A 21,881-nucleotide genomic window follows, 5' to 3' on the forward strand; every position below is an offset into this window, starting at 1 on the left:
ACTGTGTGAAATGACTGATCTCGGTGCTCTGTTCCCAGGTGAACAAGGAGACCAGTACCGGCCTCAACCACCACCATGCCGTCTCCTCGGTGGTCCGGCCCAAGGAGCATCGACTCCGCGATGTTCCCCAGCAGAACCCCTTTATCCGGGGAAACACCATAATCCGCTCCAAGACCTTCTCCCCTGGGCCCCAGAGCCAGTACATCTGCCGGGTGAGCAAACGCACTCCTCATGGACATATTTAGTACATATCTGGAATATATTAGTGCATATATATATTAGATGTACATTAGTACATACTGTATCTACTCTCAAACTTAGTAAAATGCATAGCCTAACTTTTTTTTATTGTACTTATTATACACTACATGACCAAAAGTATGGACACCTGCTCGTCAAACATCTCATTACAAAATCATGGGCACTAATATTAAGCTGGTCCCCCCTGTGCTGCTATAACAGCCTCCACTTTTCTGGGAAGGCTTTCCACTAGATGTTGGAACATTGCTGCGGGGACTTGCTTCTATTCAGCCACGAGTATTAGTGAGGTTGGGCACTGATGTTGGGCGATTAGGTCTGGCACGCAGTCTGTGTTCCAATTCATCCCAAAGATGGGGTTAAGGTCAGGGCTCTGTGCAGGCCAGTCAAGTTTTACCACACCAATCTCGACAAACAATTTCAGTATGGACCTCACTTTGCGCACAGGGGTATTGTCATGCTGAAACAGGAAAGGGCTTTCCCCATACTGTTGCCACAAAGATGGATTTACAGAATTGTCTAGAATGTCATTGTATGCTGTAGCATTAAGATTTCTCTTCACTGGAACTAAGGGGCCTAGCCTGAACCATGAAAAACAGCCTCAGACCATTATTCCTCCACCACCAAACTTTACAGTTGGCACTAGGCATTGGGGCAGGTAGCGTTCGCCTGGCATCCACCAAAGCCAGATTCGTCTGTTGGACTTCCAAATGGTGAAGCGTGATTCATCACTCCAGAGATCACTGCTCCAGAGTCCAATGGCGGCGAGCTTTACACCACTCCAGCCAACGCTTGGCATTGTACATGTTGATTTTAGGTTTGTGTGCGGCTGTTCGACCATGGAAACCCATTTCATGAAGCTCCCGACGAACAGTTCTTGTGCTAACGTTGCTTCCAGAGGCAGTTTGGAACTCGGTGGTGAGTGTTGCAAACGAGGACAGGTGATTTTTACGCGCTTCAGCACTCAGCAGTCCCGTTTTGAGAGCTTGTGTGGCCTACCACTTCACGACTGAGCCGTTGTTGCTCCTAGATGTTTCCACTTCACATTAACATCACTTACAATTGACCGGGGCAGCTTTAGCAGGGCATACATTTGACGAACTGACTTGTTGGAAAGGTGACGGTGTCACGTTGCAAGTCACTGAACTCTTCGGTAAGGCCATTCTACTGTCAATGTTTGTGTATGGAGATTGCAAGGCTGTGTGCTCGATTTTATACACCTGTCAGCAACGGGTGTGGCTGAAATAGCCGAATCCACTAATTTGAAGGAGTGTCTACATACTTTTGTGTATATAGTGTAAGTTGATCTGGATAAGATTAAAAAATACAGTTCACTTTGACTACTGTTTTCAGTTGAGCTTAGCTTTGCAATGCATCCTTAACCCAACAAAAGCTGTTATTCTTGCCATTCTTGTTCTAACTTTCTTAATTTTGTTTGTTTTTGCCTTTCTACTATGTGATCATCAGATTAACCGCAGTGACAGCGACAGCTCCACTCTGTCTAAGAAGTCTCCATTCGTCAGGAACGCATCGGAGAGACGCAGCATGCGCATGAAAAAGGTAGAAACTACCCACTTAGGATCAATGGCCGGATGGATGCGATTTCTACGTCGTATAAATACCCACTTCATTCTATATTAATATTATATAAACCACTCACTTCGTACCTATTCTACATGGTGATACTTCCTATCGTTCTATATTTCTATGCTATAAATACCCATTTAACTTTCATTTTCTGTCTGTTTGCCAAGGTTCTCAGTATAACAAGAACGTTTTCTTATTTTTCAGTCTCTATTTATTCCAGTGCTTTGCTCTGTTCTCACTGTTCTGGCTCTTAACAGTCTAATAGTGCAGTCAAGTCTCAAGCTGTGGCCACATTATTAGATACACTCAGACGTTCATTTACGTTTATGGTTCCATAAACCAGAGGCTCAGCCTTCAGTAAAAATGAGTCTTAATATTTAATGGCTTGTTGAATTGTTAATGTGGCCTGACATTCTCCGGCCTCTATTAATGCTGGGACAAGGAGTGATCTATGTCCAGGACAGATCTGTCTGCTAGGAGAGGAAAGGGGGCCACTGGGAAATAGCTGCTCTGTCTCCTTGTACCTTCCTATGTGTGTTAGGAAGAGAAAGATATGCGTGTTCATGTCTGAGAGTGTATCATAAATCATAAACTCACTGATTCCATCTTCCTCTCCCTCCTCTCCTCCCGCCAGCCCCCGATGCCGGTGCGGGGCCTGGACGGGCTGCTGCGGACCAGTCTGGACCTGGAGCTGGACCTGCAGGTGTCCAGGACTCGTCACACGCGGCTGTCCCAGGAGCTTCGAGTCCTCAGGGAGCTGAAGGAGCAGCTGGAGAGAGCCCGGCAGCAGGGCACCAGAGACCTCCCCACCTGGGTGCAGGACGACGAGCGCTTCCGTCTGCTGCTCAGACAAGCTGAGAAACAGGTGGGAGAGGGAGAGATACTGACCCCCGCAACAATCGGTCTGTCACCAATACGTTTTCGGCTGGTTCTAGAATTGCAACCTCTAGTGCAGTAGTGCACTATATAGGGAACAGTCTGCCATTTCAGACAAAGACTTTGAGACCAGTAGGAGGCTCTCGCCTAGTAGTGATATAAACTCAGCAAAAAAAGTTTACATGTGTAAATATTTGTATGAACATAACAAGATTCAACAACTGAGACATAAACTGAACAAGTTCCACAGACATTTGACTAACAGAAATTGAATAATGTGTCCCTGAACAAAAGGGGGTGGTAAAAATCAAAAGTAACAGTCAGTATCTGGTGTGGCCACCAGCTGCATTAAGTACTATTACCTATTGCGGACAGTCTGAACACTGATGAAAGGATTGTGCGTGCCTTGTGTAACTCGGGCAGTTGTTGTTGCTATCCTGTACCTGTCCCGCAGGTGTGATGTACCGATCCTGTGCAGGTGTTGTTACACTGCGAGGACGATCAGCTGTCCGTCTTGTCTCCCTGTAGCACTGTCTTTGGCGTCTCACAGTACGGACATTGCAATTTATTTCCCTGGCCACATCTACAGTCCTCATGCCTCCTTGCAGCATGCCTAAGGCACGTTCACGCCTAAGGCACGTTCACGCAGATGAGCAGGGACCCTGGGCATCTTTCTTTTGGTGTTTTTCAGTCCGTAGAAAGGCCTCTTAAGTGTCCTAAGTTTTCATTATTGTGACCTTAATTGCCTACGGTCTGTAAGCTGTTAGTGTCTTAACGACCGTTCCACAGGTGCATGTTCATTAATTGTTTATGGTTCATTGAACAAGCATGGGAAACAGTGTTTAAACCCTTTACAATGAAGATCTGTGAAGTTATTTGGATTTTTATGAATCATCTTTGAAAGACAGGGTCCTGAAAAAGGGACGTTTCTTTTTTTTGCTGAGTTTATTAGATTTTATTATACATTGTTGTTCCAATACACACCTGTGAAATATAGCTTCTCTCTAAGCATCTGTGTGGTGTTGTCTGTAGACCCGTGAGGAGCAGCTGCAGGAGCAGAGGGTGGAGAAGATGATGCGCGCTGCGGCCAAGGACGTCCACAAGCTCCGAGGCCAGAGCAGGAAAGAGGTGCCTGAGGTCCAGTCCTTCAGGTCAGTACAGTAGAATACATTACAGAACAGCAACAGTGAAGTGTAACATACCTCCTGTAAGAGAAGTTGATCCATTAAGCCACATCTCGTTCCCTATGTATTGGATGAATGTCAATGTGTAAATTTATTTTTAGCTTCTCTCACCAGGTCTCATTAGGTCCAGTTGAATGAAGTACAATTTGTGGTCCATTCCATATGTATGCCAGTTAGTCTAGGAATGTAAGATGATAGGGAATTTTGAGTGGGGGGAAAATGGCTATGATGTGGACTGGGATTGATTGACCCTGGCTCTGAAGTGACTGAAAGACGTTTGCCTCAGTGAACACGTAGTCTGCTTGACTTGGGCTGAAATAGGGCCGGTAATCATGTTGGGTGCCGGTAATACTTATGTTTAGGTGCAGGAGCTCCACAATACTTTTGAGCTGATATTCTGTAAGGGAGCTCAAGCAGTAGAACATTTTGAGGTGCCGGTACTCAGCTCCGGTGAGCTCCTGCCTAAGTCAAGCACTGCACATAGCCCACCATTCAAAAAAAAATCTGTTCTGTTCACCGTTTAGAAGGGGGGGTTAGTTGTGTTTTTAGGCTCATGTGAAGATAGAAACTCTTCTGATTTCAGAGAGAAGATGGCCTTCTTCACTCGTGCAAAGATCAACATCCCCGATCTGCCTGCCGACGACGTGTAGCGCATTTCAAGTATTCCACAGTCTTAACTGCTGTTTCCAAGGAGATGACTCTGACACAGACTTCTGGTGGTATAATGAAGAATGGAGAATAATAATGTATAGGAAAAACCGTCACGTTTTTAGAACTTTATTTTTATCTCAGTTGCTCATCTGTATAGTTTTTGTTATTAGCACCTAGCAACATGCATTTTTTTCTCCACTCTGTAGCATTATTTTACTGTTACTAATAAGTGGATGTTGGTAGCTACCTTTACATGTTTTACGGTAAAATCGTCATTCCAATACCACACCGGTGCTTTCTGTGTGAAATATGAAAAGATAGAGACGACAAATGCTGTTATTTTCATTAGCCAGGACCACTTACTCGCTGTAATCTAAGATGTGAATATAGACCCCCCCAGAGGTACTTTACTTCAACATGATTTATAGCACAACACATCTACAAAATCAACATTCTGATTGAATAATGGTGTACTATGACCGGATGAGTGGTTGGTTGTACAATATACTGTAACCGGCTGTCTGTCCCTAGTGGCATTGTGTTCTCTTATTACTGCACACTGTCTACTGTGTATGTATTACCAGTCAGGCCATCTATACTGTACATGGCTCTTGTAGTGACTCTCACTGGTGCACACACTATCTCTCAGCATTGTGTAAGAACTGCACTAACTCTCTCCAATACTCAGGTAGTTTATCGGATAGTTTGTGCACTTTTAAAATAGGAATCTAAAAAAGAGTGAAGGGGTTGAAGAAGTGGGAGGAGTGCTCTTCTCTGGGCAGAATTGATTGTTGAGTCACCGTTTAACGAAGCACATTATGATTGTGAAACAAAAGAAGTGCATTTTATGAAGGTCATTAATTTGTATTTGATGAAGATCATTGCTGATGATAAACTCCACATTTATTGTATGAGTCAAAACCCAAGTGAAGTGATCCAAAAATCATGGAACAACAGAACTCCCAAGTATACTGAACAAAAATATAAATGCAACAACAGGGCGCTGAGATGGGTGGGCCCTGGGAGGGCATAGGCCTACCCACTTGGGAGCCAGGCCCAGTCAATCAGAATTAGTTTTTTTTCCCCACAAAAGGGGTTTATTACAGACTGAAATACTCCTCAGTTTCATCAGCTGTCTGACTGGCTGGTCTCAGATGATCCCGCAGGTGAAGAAGCCGGATGTGGAGGTCCTGGGCTGACGTGGTCTGTGGTTGTGAGGCCGTTTGGAAATACTGCGAAATTCTCTAGAACGACGGAGGCGGCTTATGGTAGGAAATTCTGACAACAGCTCTGGTGGACATTCCTGCAGTCAGCATGCATGTCCCTCAACTTGACATGTGGCATTGGGTTTTGTGTGACAAAACTGCACATTTTAGTGGCCTTTTATTGTCCCCAGCACAAGGTGCAGCTTTGTAATGATCAGGCTGTTTAACCAGCTTCTTGATATGCTACACCTGTCAGGTGGATGGATTATCGTGGCAAAGGAGAAATGCTCACTGTATCCATCCTGCATGGGGCATTGTCACATCAATGACCACAGGAGTTGGTGAGACAGCACACACAGATCTGGAACCATATGGAGCTGCTTAAACCAGCCATGTTGCCCTCTCTCTGTTAGGAGACCTGACAAAGTCCTGCACGGTGCCTGGCAAAACTGGCTTTCAACACTGCTCTCGATGTGTCAGTGGTAGAGTCGGGAGCACATATCTGGCTCGGTGTAGCAAATGATCACGTCTGTCATCTTCAGAGGCGACTCGTAGTGTCTGTTTAATGAAATGTGATTAAGTGAAACGTGTTAGTGGATCAACAGGGAGAAATGAGAGCTGTTTATAACTAGGCCACTGGAAACTGTACAGGGTGGATGATCTAGATAAGATCAGAACAGTCAGCTTGCTACTCACACTCCCTGTAAACACTTGGATGGCATTTGAGATGATAGAGATGTGTTGGACGAGAGTTTGGAGGGGTGATCATAAGGGGATATATACATTGGCAAGGGCCCCTGTTAACATATTCAATGCAGATGCAGATGTCTGTGGAGTGTTTTGGTTTTAGCTTTTTAACAAATCCTACTCACACAGGCCTTTTTTTTGGTGTTGACCAAGCATGATTGTTATACCAATTATATAAGGCCTGAATTACATTCTACTCATATTGGAGAAGCCAGAACTGTAACCATATTTTCTACAGAAACATAGCTAGCTTCTTTCCCTCTCAATGGAAAACGGTTTAACACCATACATACGTAGCACCCTAAGACCTGATGTAGTCAGAGACGATATGAAGCTCAATTCAACTCTAGGCTAATACCACTGTGGTAATGTAGAGATTTTCCCAATCCACAACAGGCTGTTTGACAATGAAACCAACAGGTTAATGCTAATTCAATTTGGCCATAGATTGAGCACAATGATTCTAAAGGTGGAGAGGAGTCAGTGGAATGAATCACATTCCCTTCCTCAGCTGAATGGTCCTCCAATGAAGTCACATTCAGTGTTGACGACACCAGAGTGGCCCAGCAACTGAATTTATGTAATAGCACATGACCTTTGTTGGATTTGAATGGGTATGAATTGGCTCTAACGTTCTGCAAATGATGAGCAGAACTCACTGGTGTCCAGTGTCCCACCCCAGTTCACATGGCCTTGTAGTTTGATGAATACATTGCATGTTTCATAGTCTGTGAATAAAATGATACCCTGATTTGAACATCAAAGGATTTTTCTACTCTACCCCATACTAATAATGTTAGATTAGATAGTGTTTCATTCCTACTCTACTTTTTTTCATCCACCTTTTCCTTACTGGTTGTCTTTTTGCCTTGATGTGCACTATTTTCATAAACTGGACCTGTGAGCTTTAGCTCGTGATAAAGAATGTTTCTTGGGTTATTGTGATACTCCACTGTCTTTTATCGCTAAGTTGCCTTTTTGTTTTCTCAATTTCACTTTTCTGTTAAATGGTGAAGGCAATCACACAGGCACACACCGTCTTAGTCACCCAACTGGATATAATATGGGTTGCTTTCTTGCGCACTCTAGGTTAGTGTGATATCTTTATAGCCTCGTTGTCATACACAATTAGCTAGACACCCCTTGCAAATTGAATACAAACAGTTTCATTTAGTTTAATATAATGTTATAAAAAAATTATTTTTTCTCCTTTGGACCATTTCCATTCTTTTAGAATATTAAACTGTACAATGTTGCACTTCACTACTGTAAAGGAAAGCCACTGTTGACGGCGCAACAATCTATTCTACTGGAATCGGACATGAACTGTATACTGTGACTAGATCCTTTGGAGAGAGTGCTGTTTTTAGATGAAATCTGATTTTAACTGGAGTTGAAAATGTGGTCACCATCCAAGAAGAGAACACAACTTTTTGTTGCCTAAAATAATGTGTACTGTTTGCAGTTGAATGTGAACTGTTTACTTAAAAATAAATCATGATTTACTCCAGTGTAGAGAGGGGGAACAGAGGTCTTACATTAGGACTTCTGATTGGATTACACTGTGTCTGGATGGAACAGTACTATGTGATTAACTGATGCTAGTCACGATTGACTAAAGGCTCAAATGTACTTTTCTATAACACCACCCGGCATGTATATTGTAGAAAAGTCCATTTCATCAGAAACAAATTATGTAGTAGGTCTTGCTTCGAGTAATCAAAAAATCATGTCAGAAACTGATGCTGGTCATGAATGATTTGTTGTCTTGTAGGTTGTGATATAATTCTTGTTTTGATGTTCAAGTGCATTTTTGTTTATTATTATTTGCTCTGTTGTATTAAGGATGGCAATGAGACTGGTATGTGTATAGAGATGGTTTGAGAAATACAGCATGTATTTATTGCACTTTGTGATTTGGGTGTGCTGTTTGTTTCCTTTCTCGTAAGACTCCTGAAAGCTGTGAATTTTATTATGGACACTACTGTCAACCAGATATGTAAATATTTCACCAGCACAAAAAAAAATGTTTTGTAGTTTCACAAATAAAAATAAGTTCTTTTGTTCTACTATTGCCTGCGCTTTCCCCTCTGTTTTGTGTATCTGTGGTGTATTTAATGTCAATGAAACTCATTTGCAGAGCACTGAATTTTGACAAAAAAACAAAACTGCAATAAGTAGCAATAAAATGTAACATTTGCTATGTTTTGAAAGTTCAAGCATAACGTTATAGCCAATGACTGTAGTACCTACCTATTCGTCTGTGGTAGTACATTGGGTATCCCACACGAGGGCGGTAAATGGAATTTCCGACATTTAACTTCAATGCCTCTTCCTCATCTAAGCCGGGTTCAACTCGCATTCAAAAAAAGTCATTTAGCAACAGAAGCAGACGCTAATTTACTGTTCTATACTTGTACTGAAAATGGGAGATCCTGTGGCTGATTACACGTCCCGACTTCAACAGCAGGTCAGCTCTGATACTTTACGTATACCTCTTGGTTTGCAATAATGCAATGAAATTAAGCAAGTGTAGCTCCGCAAACGTGGACATGTGGGCTAGTTGCTGACGTAATGTGTGGCAAGGCAGCTAGCCAGCTTGGAGTTCTGCTTGTAACTAGCTAAACATTGCAGCAGGTTGCTAGCTGCTTGAAATCTGCTATAAAACGTGAATTCAGGCTAAAGTGTTATCTTTGTTGTATTCTAGCCAGCCAGTCTCGCTCTCTGTGCGTGTGAAAAATAACCCAATTGTCATACTAAAAGTAAAGATACCTTTAATAGAAAAATACTCAATTCTTTTTTATTTGTTTAACTAGGCAAGTCAGTTAAGAATAAATGCTTATTTACAATGACGACCTACACCACGACGCTAGACCAATGTGCGCCGTCCTATGGGACTCCCAATCACGGGACTCCCAATCACGGCCGGTTGTGATACAGGCTGGATTCGAACCAGGATGTCTGTAGTGACGCCTCTAGCACTGAGATTCAGTGCCTTAGACCGCAGCACCATTCGGCAGTTAGTTACTTGAGTAAAAGTCTAAAAGTAAGTGGTTTTAAATATACTCAACCTGTTAAGTATCAAAAGTAAATGTAATTGCTAAAATATACTTAAGCATCGAAAGTAAAAGTATTAGTAATTTCAATTTCCTTATAATAAGCAAACCAGACTGCACAATTTTCTTGTTTAAAAAATGTACGGATAGGCAGGGGCACACTCCAACACACAGACATTATTTAAGCAATAAGGCCGGAGGGGTGTGGTATATGGCCAATATACCACGGCTAAGGGCTGTTCTTACGGGGAATGCCTGGGTACATCCCTTAGCCGTGGTATATTGGCCATATACCACAAACCCCCGAGGTGCCTTATTGCAATTATAAACTGGTTACCAACGTAGTTAAGCACAGTAAAAATAAATGTTTTGTCATACACTGGTATAAGGTCTGATATACCACGGCTCTCAGTTAATCAGCATTCAGAGATCAAACCACCCAGTTTATAATTACAAACGAAGCATGTGTTGAGACTCCCAGATCAGAGGCAGTAGGGATGACCACTGTTTTCTTGATAAGTGTGTAAATTGGACAATTTTTCAGTCCCGATAAGCATTGAAAATGTAACGAGTACTTTTGGATGTGTCAGGGAAAATGTATGGAGTAAAACGTACATTATTTTCTTTAGGAATGTAGTAAAGTAAAAGTTGTCATATGTAAATAGTAGCATTTTTACACCAATTAACAGGTAAGTCAGCTGTCACTCATGCCACATTCAAAACAACTGGGAACTCAGAAAAAATCAAGATCCGGTCTGGGAAAAATCGTTTTGAACGGTCATCCAAATCGGAATTGAAAGTCGGAAACTCGGGCATCTTTCTAGAGCTCTGACTTTCAACCTGAAGATCACTGACGTCATGATTTGACCTAGTTTAAAAAAAAATGTATATATAAAGTTCCCAGTTGTCTTGAAAACACCCTTCCCATCTAGACATTTACTGATAACAATCATATTAAATCAACATTATTCTGTAATAGACAAGAATTTGCTAGCTAACATAGCTAGCTGACGGTTTCAATTTTGTTCTGACGGGTGTGACATCTGATTTCCTCAATCTGTGCTGATATCAGTACCTAAGCCTTAGTTTGAGTCAAAGGCCTGAATATTGTCGTACACTGTACCTCAACCAATGTTTTCGTAGAGGCAGGACATTTTGTTGACAGTGAACTCTTTCTCCGTCTAGGAGCTGGAGATCCATTCCCTGACTGCAGAGCTCGAGAGCCTGAAGAACCCACAGGGCCTGGGCTTGTCCTCACACCTGGATGGGCTGAGAGAGGAGAATGCCAAGCTCAAATACCGCCTCAATGTCCTCAAAAGGGTGAGTGATCACTAGTAGGACCTTCCACACGCCGCTCTAGCTACATTCATGTTATGAGATTGAGCTATCGTTCTTGTTCATGCACACAGGAGGTGACTAAATGCTTAGTTTCACCTGTTATGTCCTCTTTCATTACTGGTCAGAAGAGAGGGTGAGAGACAGAGGCTCAGTTGCTCTATAAGTTCTAGTGAAGGGCTGTCTCTCTATGCTCTCCCCCAAAGATCCTGCGGGAGGGGAGGAGAAATTCTGGGTTGCCTTTATAGATTGTCCTCTATACATTGTATTGTAGTGCTCTCTGTCTATTTTCCCTATCCAGAGTCTGCAGGAGGAGAGGAGCCAGTGCAGTAAAACCATGATGAACATCAACCAGCGCCTGCAGGAGATCTTTGGGGAGGCCATCCGGGAGGCCTGCCCCGACCTGGAGAACCCTCCCCTGGCCGTCACCCCCAACCAGCAGGCCAAGTTTGGGGACTACCAGTGTAACAGCGCTATGGCCATGGCCCAGGTGGGACTAGAACACTGATGGATCTTATTCTCTGACTCTTCTTTCCTCTGAATCTCTTTTACACTCACTCTTCATTTCTTACCTGTTTTGATATGTGTTTGTGTTGTCTTGTTCTCCCTCTGATCTCTCTCCCACTGATCTCGCTCCCACTGTAACTCTTTCTTTCAGTCTCTATCGATTGCTCTTTCTGAGAGAGTTTAGCATATAGCCTAAATATCAACAGCTCAATTTTCATTTGAACAGTTAGGTGGTGAATGAAATGGGAGTGTAATTGTTTTGGACTTGTGTTTCAGATGATGAAATCAAAGGGCCTGAAAGTTAACCCCAGGGAGATCGCTGAGAATATTCAGAAGAACATTCCTGACAATGAGCTCATTGAGAAGACAGAAATTGCTGGACCAGGTTTTTGCCCGCATACAATATTTAAGATAGAGTCCTTAGTTGAAACAAACACAAAGCTGAGGGATGGGCCTGGAGAAATGTGACCACTCTGAAATTCATAGTCTGAGCTATAGATGCCAAGACTGACCATCCATGATATAGTTTTAATCATGTTTTAAGGTTATATACAGTGTTTGTTCACATTTACATAGTTTACGAACAATGGAGACAACCAAGCTTATTTTGGGTTCTGAAGGGGTATTACAGTTTGAGCTCATGAGTTATTTATTTATAAGTTATATTCTTCAAGAATCGATGGGTATATATAATTAATTTCTAAGTACAAAAATGGATGCAGCAACTAAGGATTCTAGATTGAGTACATGACTATAATCAATTCAATGTACTGAGGGCCGTTACATTGCTTTTTGTACCCTCAGGGTTCATCAATGTTCACCTTAAGAGATCGTTTGTGTCCAAACTGCTGACCAACCTGCTACTCAACGGTGTCCAACCTCCTCCCTTAGAGAGCAAGAAGAAGGTAGGCGAACATCCTGCTTTTACACACCCAACCGTTGCCCTTTTCCCTTTTTAAATGTGGGGATGAATCTTCTGTGTGTTTGGGTTTTCTAGGTGGTTGTGGACTTCTCATCTCCTAACATCGCCAAGGAGATGCACGTAGGTCACCTGCGCTCCACAATCATTGGTGACAGCATGTGTCGTCTCTTTGAGTTCCTGGGCTACGACGTCTTGAGGTCAGTACGTCAGTAAAAATAGGATGTAAAAATACAAATTCAGTTGATCTTTTTGAAGTGTACTGGTAACACTTTATTTTATGGTACAGAAATGACCAGGTGTTTACTTAAAGTACATGGTAAAATAAATGGTAATAAAACAGTACCTAAACAAAACCTATGAATGTGTGTATAGTTTTTGTGGTACATTATTAAACAGCTGTAGCAAATGCCAGTCACAAATATACCATAACTGAGCCAAATGAATGCCAACTGAGCCAGAGCCACCCCTACATTGCACCGTATGCTAGTGTATTTGTGTGACATCCTGCCCTGCAGTATATCCTTTTTTGTGTGAGTATTTGTTTACCATGTCATCACTGCATTTATTTGTGTTTTGTACCACAGGCTGAATCACGTAGGGGACTGGGGCACCCAGTTTGGGATGCTCATCGCCCACCTGCAAGACAAGTTCCCAAACTACCTGACCGTGTCCCCTCCTATCGGAGACCTGCAGGCCTTCTACAAAGTGAGTCCACCCAAAACACCTGCTTTTTCTATAAAGTTGACCACTAGATGGAGGTGGTGGGTGTAAAAAAAGTAAAGGAAAAGGGTATGGCATCAGACATGGCATGTCCTTTCCTCTGGCCAACTTTTGAGTTATGTAGACTATCCTGGGCATCCAATACATTCTGTTCCTCACTAGTCGTCATCAGATATGTTACCTATTGTCTCCCCTGCTGATTTAAAAAAAAGAAATAAACCTTATTTTACCAGGTAAGTTGACTGAGAACACATTCTCATTTACAGCAACGACCTGGGGAATAGTTTCAGGGGAGAGGAGGGAGATGCATGAGCCAATTGGAAGCTGGGGATGATTAGGTGACCGTGATGGTATGAGGGCCAGATTGGGAATTTAGCCAGGACACCAGGGTTAACACCCCTACTCTTACGATAAGTGCAATGGGATCTTTAATGACCTCAGAGAGTCAGGACACCCGTTTAACATCCCATCCGAAAGACGGCACCCTACACAGGGCAGTGTCCCCAATCACAGCCCTGGGGCATTGGGATATTTTTTAGACCAGAGGAAAGAGTGCCTCCTACTGGCCCTCCAACACCGATTACTGATAGGAGTGATTCCTCCCTGTCTGTGTGTCCCAGGAGTCTAAGAAGCGTTTTGACGAGGAGGAGGACTTTAAGAAGAGGGCCTACCAGTGTGTGGTCAAGCTGCAGAGCAAAGACCCAGCTTTCATCAAAGGATGGAACCTCATCTGTGACGTTTCCAGGAATGGTGGGTGGGATGAATGGATGATGAAAGTTAAAATGTATTATAAAGGCTTTGATCTAGGGGTAGTTAGACCTTATGCCATGTACTGTGAAGAGTCAAAGATAACATTATTTAGCACAAGTAAATTCACAAAAATAAAGATATAGGCTGCAGTAGTTTAGCTTTGAATGAAAGGTCACAATCAGACACACAGATGAAGTTGTGGCATTGGCCATATTGGACTTTGAGATGTTTATCAGCATCATGGAGTTTTTCAAATCTTCAAAATGGGAGGTTCACATGGGGTGATGAGGTTCTTCACACTAGTTTTCATGGTGACTGCTCTATTGTCAGTTCTGTTTAATGTGTGTGTGTGATAAAGGTCATGGCAGGCGTGAGGCGTCAGACCTCTGACAGGTCACAGCTCTCCATACTGTGTGCGATCTCTGGAAGGATTTAAACCTTGACGTGACAGATGGGGAGAGAGAGAGAGACAATATGTTCCCAATGCCTTTATCAGCCATCAGTCCCCACGGAGACCCAGCTGAGGAAGGGCAATTAGGTTGCTCTGTCCTTTTTCTCTTCTTTTTTTTCTTCCACTGAATGAGTGACTTCATTTCCTCGAGTCTCATCCAAAGACATGCAGTGTGTTTAGTACTGATATTCCCCTGGTGTTGCTACTGTACTCTAACAGAGATTTACCCTCCAACTCTTGTCTTTCTGTCTCTCGTAGAATTCCAGAAGGTCTACAACTGTCTGGACATCCAGATCATCGAGAGAGGAGAGTCCTTCTACCAGGAGAAGATGACCGCCGTGGTCAAAGAGTTTGAGGCCAAAGGTCATTCAGTTTGAATCAATCAAAACAAAGATAGCTTTACGTTGTCATTCAGTTGATTTTCAGCTTATTCATATTGAGCTAGGACATCATGTACTCTTCGGCTCAGGTTGGTTGCTGTACTGTGCAGTTTGCTGTAGTTGGCCTATGTGACCAGAAGGGGGCACTGTTGTCTCAGCAATACTCGCACTCATTTTTTCCTCACTCACTCACTCTCTTTCCCTCCCTCCCTCCCTCCCTCCCTCCCTCCAGGCCTGGTGGAGATGGATGAGGGCCGTAAGATAGTGTTTGCCCCGGGCCAGCAGATCCCCCTGACGGTGGTGAAGTCTGATGGTGGCTACACGTACGACACATCAGACCTGGCCGCCCTGCGCCACCGGCTCTTTGACGAGAAGGCAGACATCATCATCTACGTGACGGACAGCGGCCAGGTGAGAAGGGTGTGGAGGGAAGTCCGAGTGCCAGTCAGTTTGTGCTATCATGCCTACTCATTGTCATGTGATACATGTTTGGCTTTGACAAGGATAGCATTTGGGACCAACAAATTTGGGACCATGCTACCTCTGTTGTCCCTCTGAGGTCCTAGCTTTGACACCCACGGTGTCACCTGCTGAAAATGTCATCCACTTGGGGTCAGCTGTCTGTGTCTTGGTTTCTCTGTGAGAAGACTGTCAGGGACAGGTATGAGTAGGGGACTTCAGAGTGCTGCCCACTCACTGTAGTTCAAGACCACAAGCATTGCCTTGTCTGAGTGTTCACTGTCATTTTTATGCTGTTGAAGTTTCTACTGGAATGGATCATACATGCAAAATCATTAGGCTCACCGTCACTAACAGCCTGTCAAACTCTGTCGAAACATTCAACTGGGGTTCAATTATTTTTTGTTCTTTTTTTTGTGACTGTAGTTTTATTATGCGCATGTCTGTTTTTTTTTCACAACAGGGCACCCACTTCCAGGTAGTGTTTGCAGCGGCTCAGATGATTGGCTGGTACGACCCCAATGTGACACGAGTGGAGCATGCTGGTTTCGGAGTGGTGCTAGGAGAGGATAAGTGAGTATCTACAAATTATTTGTTATTTTTTTCCAGGGTCCTATTCATTAGGGCACACAACAATAAAACAGTTTTAAAAGAGTTTGCAACAGAAAACAAAAATGAGTGATTCTTATTGGACAAGTCCAGTGTGCCTCTCCTGTTTCAGTACATTTTCTTCCATTTGGTGCCTAATGAATGCGACCCAGATTGGCATACTCCAACAATCACAGACACATGCCTAATTTAGTGTTCATAGCTCAGTATACTGTACTGGGCCGGCCAAGAGAACACCCACCCCACCCACTTGTGGCCTCAGCAGCCTATTGAATTAGCACACTTAGCTTTTATTTGTCCATTATTTTCTCTATTGGCCCATTGGTCGCGCATCGTCTTGTTGTGTATGGCTACTCGGAGTATCGTTACCGAGCAGATAATGTCACCTAGTGCATTAATAAAACATCAAACACAGGCAGAGAATGTGTTGTGTTGGTCGTAAGAGGCTGTAGGGGAGGTGAGAGGAGCCAACTAAGTGGTGGTTAGCGCCTGGTACTTCGCTGTAGGCTGGGAGGAAGCTGAAGCACTGTCAAACGCTGGTCACAGTTCAACATGGGAAAGTGGAAAAGCACACTTCCTTTCTCATGATCACTAATTTAACATGATTTCATTCATTGAACATGATTGGAAAGAGCCATGTAAGTGGAACACTACTTATGTCAGATTAGTGAAGGAAGGAAGGATGTGTTTTTGAGGTGGATTTGAACAGGGCCTGAGTGTTGTCTTTGTCTGTTTGTCCACAGAAAGAAGTTTAAGACTCGCTCCGGGGACACGGTGAGGCTGATGGACCTGCTGGACGAAGGCCTGAAGAGGTCCATGGAAAAACTCAAGGAGAAGGACAGGGACAAGGTGAAGAATGGATGCTGCCTGTCTTTCCAACATTACTGCATAGCCATAAACTCTTCAACTCTTCGCAAGGCCAAATCAGGTGTGATAGTTGATAGTACTTGGCTGGGACGAAAGTACGCACCCACCTAAGCACTGACAGGAGAGTGTAGAAAACGTCATTACTACAGCCTGAACAGTCATCTTACTAATGAGTGTGAAACTAGCCTGGCTGTGTGAAGTCTTTACTGAAGCACAACAGTGAGTCCATTTGGAGTTTTAAACAGAGAACAAACAGCTACTGCTCTTGCAGATTGTCTCCTAGGTTGAACACAGCACTGTGAAACGATGCCTCTCTCTCTAATCTTTGTTTTCTAAAAGCTTTTGGGATACAGAAACGCATACTGCTTCCACCTGGCATAGCTGTCTGCCTGCAAATCGCAGCCCGCCTCTTTTTTTCTGATCCTATTACTTGTGTTTGTTTCTATGAAGCAAGAAGAGGTTCTCTGAAGTGTGGTTTGGCTGTTATGTTTCTGCTAAGCCTATAATTGTCAAGGATATCGAAAGTTACACACGCTGCATTAAATTATGCGGAAAAGTTAGTGGGCGTATAATTGCGCTGTTCCCTAGGGCGTAATCAATTAAGCAAACGCCGGATGAGGGAGCCAACTCAGATCTATTCTGAGGTCTTTTTATTTTGTTAGTGCAGTAAGCGTACCAGCCTCAGCCCGTTTCTCTCCAGGCCCCGACGTAGCATCGTTGGCACCACAGGGCTGGCCACGCGCCCAACCCTGCCACATGAAGCATGCATGAGAGAACCAGCTGTTCCGGACGACCAAGAATGTTGTGAAGAGGTCACGACAAAGCCTTTTCCCCCTCAGGGGACTGAAAAGATTTGGCATGGATCCTCAGATCATCAAAAAGTTCTATAGCTGCACCATCGAGAGCATCCTGACCCCCCCCCTTGTTTTTACACTGCTGCTACTCACTGTTTATTATCTATGCATAGTCACTTTACCCCTACCTACATGTATAAATTACCTTGACTAACCTGTACCCCCCGTACATTGACTGGGTATCGGTACCCCTTGTATACAGCCTCATTATTATTTTGTTGTAACTTATTTTTTTTCCTTCATTTTTTTCCTTTAGTTTATTTAGTAAATATTTTCTAAACTATATTTTCTTCAAACTGCATTGTTGGTTAAGGGCTTGTAAGTAAGCATTTCACGGTAAGGTCTACATTGTTCTATTCGGTGCATGTGACAAATACAATTTGATTTGTTTGTCCCAACCTCATTAAAATAAACCCGCCCTGCTCAAAACACTCAAGCACACAAATCCTATACAAATGCTAAAGAACACAATCCACTCTCTCGTTACTTGTGAGCCTGTCCATACCTAACAGGGTATTTGACTCGACATGGATGTCAGAATGATAGGTCCAACTCATAGCAGTACAGTAATTCAACTTATCCCAGATATTTTGTGACACACAGAAACAAGTTGTGACCCATCCCAGATGCCAAGTGACTGAACACATGCTGATTGGCTGTAATTCTGATTATAAGATGTCTGTCTGCCCCAGGTTCTGAGCACGGAGGATCTGACCAAGGCCCAGCGCTCGGTGGCGTTTGGCTGCATCAAGTACGCCGACCTGTCTCACAACCGCATCAACGACTACGTGTTCTCCTTCGACAAGATGCTGGACGACCGGGGCAACACGGCCGCCTACCTCCTATACGCCTTCACCCGCATCAGGTGAGCCATACCTGGGGAGCTACACTCACCCCCTACCCTTACAGTCCCCTGGTGGTATTAACCCAGAGTGGCCACGCCCCCAATCTTTCTCCATTTATCTGTACACGAGTGGAGGGGGGAAAAGCCGTCTTCTTCAGGGTGGTCGATGGTAACACACTAAGTCAATAGTGCACTCACAGGTGGCGGTGGCTCCTGCTGTGGAGGGAAACTGGGGTTACACACGCTTGTTTGAGCATTGGGTTTGAAACCCCGGATGCTGCTCATCTTGTAGATCTGCAGTTGTAGATAGCTAAAGAACACAATGGTATTGTTCTGGGATCATTTGGTTCACTGTCAGTCCCAGTCAGGATCAGATATAGTCTCTTTTGTGCAAAGGAAGCGAAGTCGCCTCCCTCGCAAACGGAAACTCTGGGCCAAACCCCTCCCTTCGGCTAATTTCACCCGTGTTTATCATGGCCAAAAAGGGAATTAATTTTAATGATATACACAGTTTTGACTTTGTGGCTGTGGAATCTAGTGGAAACCATTTATCATCCTCACACAAGCTTGAAAATCACTGCGCCAGTTTAAGCACTACCTTCGCCGCATCCTGATTCGTCCAAATAATCAATGATTCAATACCCAAAACCAGGAACTACTGCTGCTTGTAGTCACATAATTCTATGTGAGCCTTGACAGATTCTCCCCATTTCATCTGTCCAAGAGAGATTATGCTCCATCGAACTGAACTATCTGGATCTGCAGCATCACCAGGGATTTTCAAATCAATTATAGTCCCACCTAACACGTGTTGCTATAATCATGTGATAACCTGCCTAGTTACAATGTAATCACAATGTAGGTACACTTTATAAAATGGAACTGGTCTGCCATTTATATCCTACTTCACATATCCCTTCCCCTCTTGTGTCTGCAGGTCCATAGCCCGGTTGGCTAACATCGACGAGGCAGCGCTCCGTAAAGCAGCAGAGACCACGGAGGTGCTCTTGGAGCACGACAAGGAGTGGAAGTTGGGCAAGTGTCTCCTGCGCTTCCCTGAGATCCTGCAGAAGATCCTGGATGACCTGCTGCTCCACACGCTGTGTGACTACCTGTATGAGCTGGCCACGACCTTCACAGAGTTCTACGACAGCTGTTACTGTATCGAGAAGGACCGCAAGACAGGTAGGGCAGAGACACTGGGGTGATGGAGGCTGAGAGTGTCCGTCTTTCTATTAGTTGATCTGTCTCCATTCATCTATACATCCATCCATCCAATTGTCCATACTAAATGCTGGTTTTACAAATCCATTTCAGGAGTACTCTTTTCTTGGCTTTGCCATTCGGTAGCTGCTTTCATGCACAGCCCCAGACTTCGGCTGGTCTCAAATAATCCTAAATATCCCATTGTGAGGGACAATCACAAACCACACCAGTCAGAGGTGTCAGAGAGCAAGTGACGTTGTTAGCCCATCCACTCGCATCTGTAAGCATTTACCCTACGGTGGGCTGCGGCGCTAATGTTAAGTCCTATTTATCCAGGGTTTAGCATACCACCGAGTGTTAGCTTAATGTGCTGCTCACGAGTTAGCACCCAAGTTAGACCTCCTCGCAACCAAATTGAGTGTGAATTATAGCACATAAACCCCCTAGAGTTGATTGACACACACTACACTATGGAACTCTATGGAAAGGGGAGACTCTCACGACCCCACAAGTGTCACAGCACTCGACTCAAGGTAACCGGTACCGGATTAAAAAACGAATGGATATTTGATATGTATATTATATTTTATGTACAGTACCAGTCAAAAGTTTGGACAGACCGACTCATTTCAGGGTTTTTCTTTATTTTTACTGTTTCCTACATTCTAGAATAATAGTGAACACATCAAACTATGAAATAACACATATGGAACCATGTAGTAACCAAAAAAGTGTTAACCAAATAAAAATATGTTTTCTATTTGAGATTCTTCAAATATAAAACCACCCTTTGCCTTGACAGCTTTGCACGCTCTTGACATTCTCTCAACCCGTTTCACATGGAATGCTACTGTGTGTGTGTTTATTCCTGAACAGGCAGTTAACCCACTGTTCCTAGGCCGTCATTGAAATTAAGAATGTATTCTTTGACTGTACCTTTTTTCCATTTATGAATGTTATTCCATGCGTTTCTATGGGCTTTAGTAGTAAAGGTCAACATCAATATTTTATCAAATCATTTGTCTTTTTTTTTTATATACCTAAAGGGTTCCTAAAATTCAAAATCAAATAGCTAAATGATCCATAGTATGACCATCCTTAAAAAAATCCATATGTCCGTTTAGCAGCACCTCTCCCCCAATGCTTAGACTGTAAAGAATTACATTCTGAATGTCAGCCTGTTTTCCACCCTTAGTAACAATGAAGGCCAATTTGAGTTTTAACCATACAAATGCTGGTCTACAGACCAATGAAAGTCTCATGAGTAGTCTATGGGTGGTTCTCAATAACACCCTCTCTTTCCTTTAGTCATCCTTTGTTAAACTGGTTTTAAAGGAGCTGACTGGGATGTATGTCATTGGATGACAATGGCATGGACATTACCAAGTGCTTGAATGACTCTAATATGACAATAACAGATGATTTGTTAGTGTAAATGAAGGAGAAGTGGTATTGTTTGTCAATTACATCAATGTCCATGTCCTATAATGACTTGTCTGTTTCATTTGCCCTCCCTCTGGCTTAATTTCTATTGGATCTCCTGATTGTCCCATGGATCGTTGAATCGTGAACATTGATTTAGTGACTGCTCTATTATTGGGATGTGATTCTGTGTAATTGTATTGGATTGAAATGACCTCCTATCTATGTGTTGACCCATCTCTCTCGCTGTCCTGTCTCTCTCTCTCGACAGGTGAGGTGGTAAAGGTAAACATGTGGAGGATGCTCCTGTGTGATGCCACTGCCGCCATCATGGCCAAAGGCTTCGATATCCTGGGCATCAACCCTGTCTCCAGGATGTGACCTCATCACAGTGACATCACAATGCCCTCCTCCCATCTCCTCAGACGACCGAAAAATAGAGCCACTTCCACCCATTAATGTCACCTGGGATCTTACTGTATACCAAATAAAAATTACTGCTTGTCAAAAAAAGGATCTGGCACCCTGCTCATCATTCTCCATATAAATGTCAGAATACCTACCAAGAGATTGAGGAATGTCTGGAGAGGCTGCCAAAACGGCAATCCCGACTTGGGCTACAGCTTATTGCACAGGGGATTTGAGATGTATGTGTTAGACATTGACCTTTGTTTATTGCAGTAAATCTGGGCTGATCCTGACCAAATAATACACTATTTCAGATGAAAGACGTCGATCGCGAAGGAAGGAAGCATAAGTAGCTAAACACGTATCCTTTCTTGCAGTGTGGATGGTTAAATAGAGCATATTATTTTGGCTATTTGAGCCTAATTTTTGGGGCCTTTGAAGTCGAAAGTGTGAAGGTTTTCTGTCATCTTAATCCAACTACCCCATCTGTCATCTGACTTGAAACCCATATACATATTTGTAACCCATGCACCTGTGATATTGGTCACTTTGAGGACAGCCAAGTGCAGAAGACTTTCCTGTC

At 43.4% G+C, this 21,881-nt stretch overlaps 2 protein-coding genes across 2 annotated transcripts in view; both read left to right on the forward strand.

The window, feature by feature from the left end:
* Positions 1-8,577, forward strand: part of LOC115148825 (protein KIBRA) — a 52,590-nt gene extending 44,013 nt beyond the window's left edge. The window contains exons 18-22 of the mRNA XM_029691080.1: positions 39-212; positions 1,726-1,818; positions 2,480-2,710; positions 3,754-3,872; positions 4,489-8,577. Of these exons, the coding sequence (XP_029546940.1) occupies positions 39-212; positions 1,726-1,818; positions 2,480-2,710; positions 3,754-3,872; positions 4,489-4,555 (684 nt within the window). The 3' untranslated portion in view covers positions 4,556-8,577. The remainder of the gene's footprint in view (positions 1-38; positions 213-1,725; positions 1,819-2,479; positions 2,711-3,753; positions 3,873-4,488) is intronic.
* A 258-nt stretch (positions 8,578-8,835) lies between these two features.
* On the forward strand, positions 8,836-21,404 carry LOC115148826 (arginine--tRNA ligase, cytoplasmic). Its single transcript, XM_029691082.1, has 15 exons — positions 8,836-8,978; positions 10,750-10,884; positions 11,201-11,389; positions 11,683-11,791; positions 12,211-12,311; positions 12,404-12,525; positions 12,913-13,033; positions 13,669-13,798; positions 14,508-14,612; positions 14,862-15,040; positions 15,552-15,661; positions 16,441-16,546; positions 18,111-18,283; positions 19,200-19,447; positions 21,162-21,404. The coding sequence occupies exons 1-15, from the start codon at positions 8,934-8,936 to the stop codon at positions 21,269-21,271; spliced, it is 1,983 nt and encodes a 660-aa protein (XP_029546942.1). The 5' UTR covers positions 8,836-8,933; the 3' UTR covers positions 21,272-21,404.
* Positions 21,405-21,881: the final 477 nt, after the last annotated feature.

This window comes from Salmo trutta, chromosome 15 (assembly GCF_901001165.1).
Source record: "Salmo trutta chromosome 15, fSalTru1.1, whole genome shotgun sequence".
In the NCBI taxonomy this organism is placed as follows: domain Eukaryota; kingdom Metazoa; phylum Chordata; class Actinopteri; order Salmoniformes; family Salmonidae; genus Salmo; species Salmo trutta.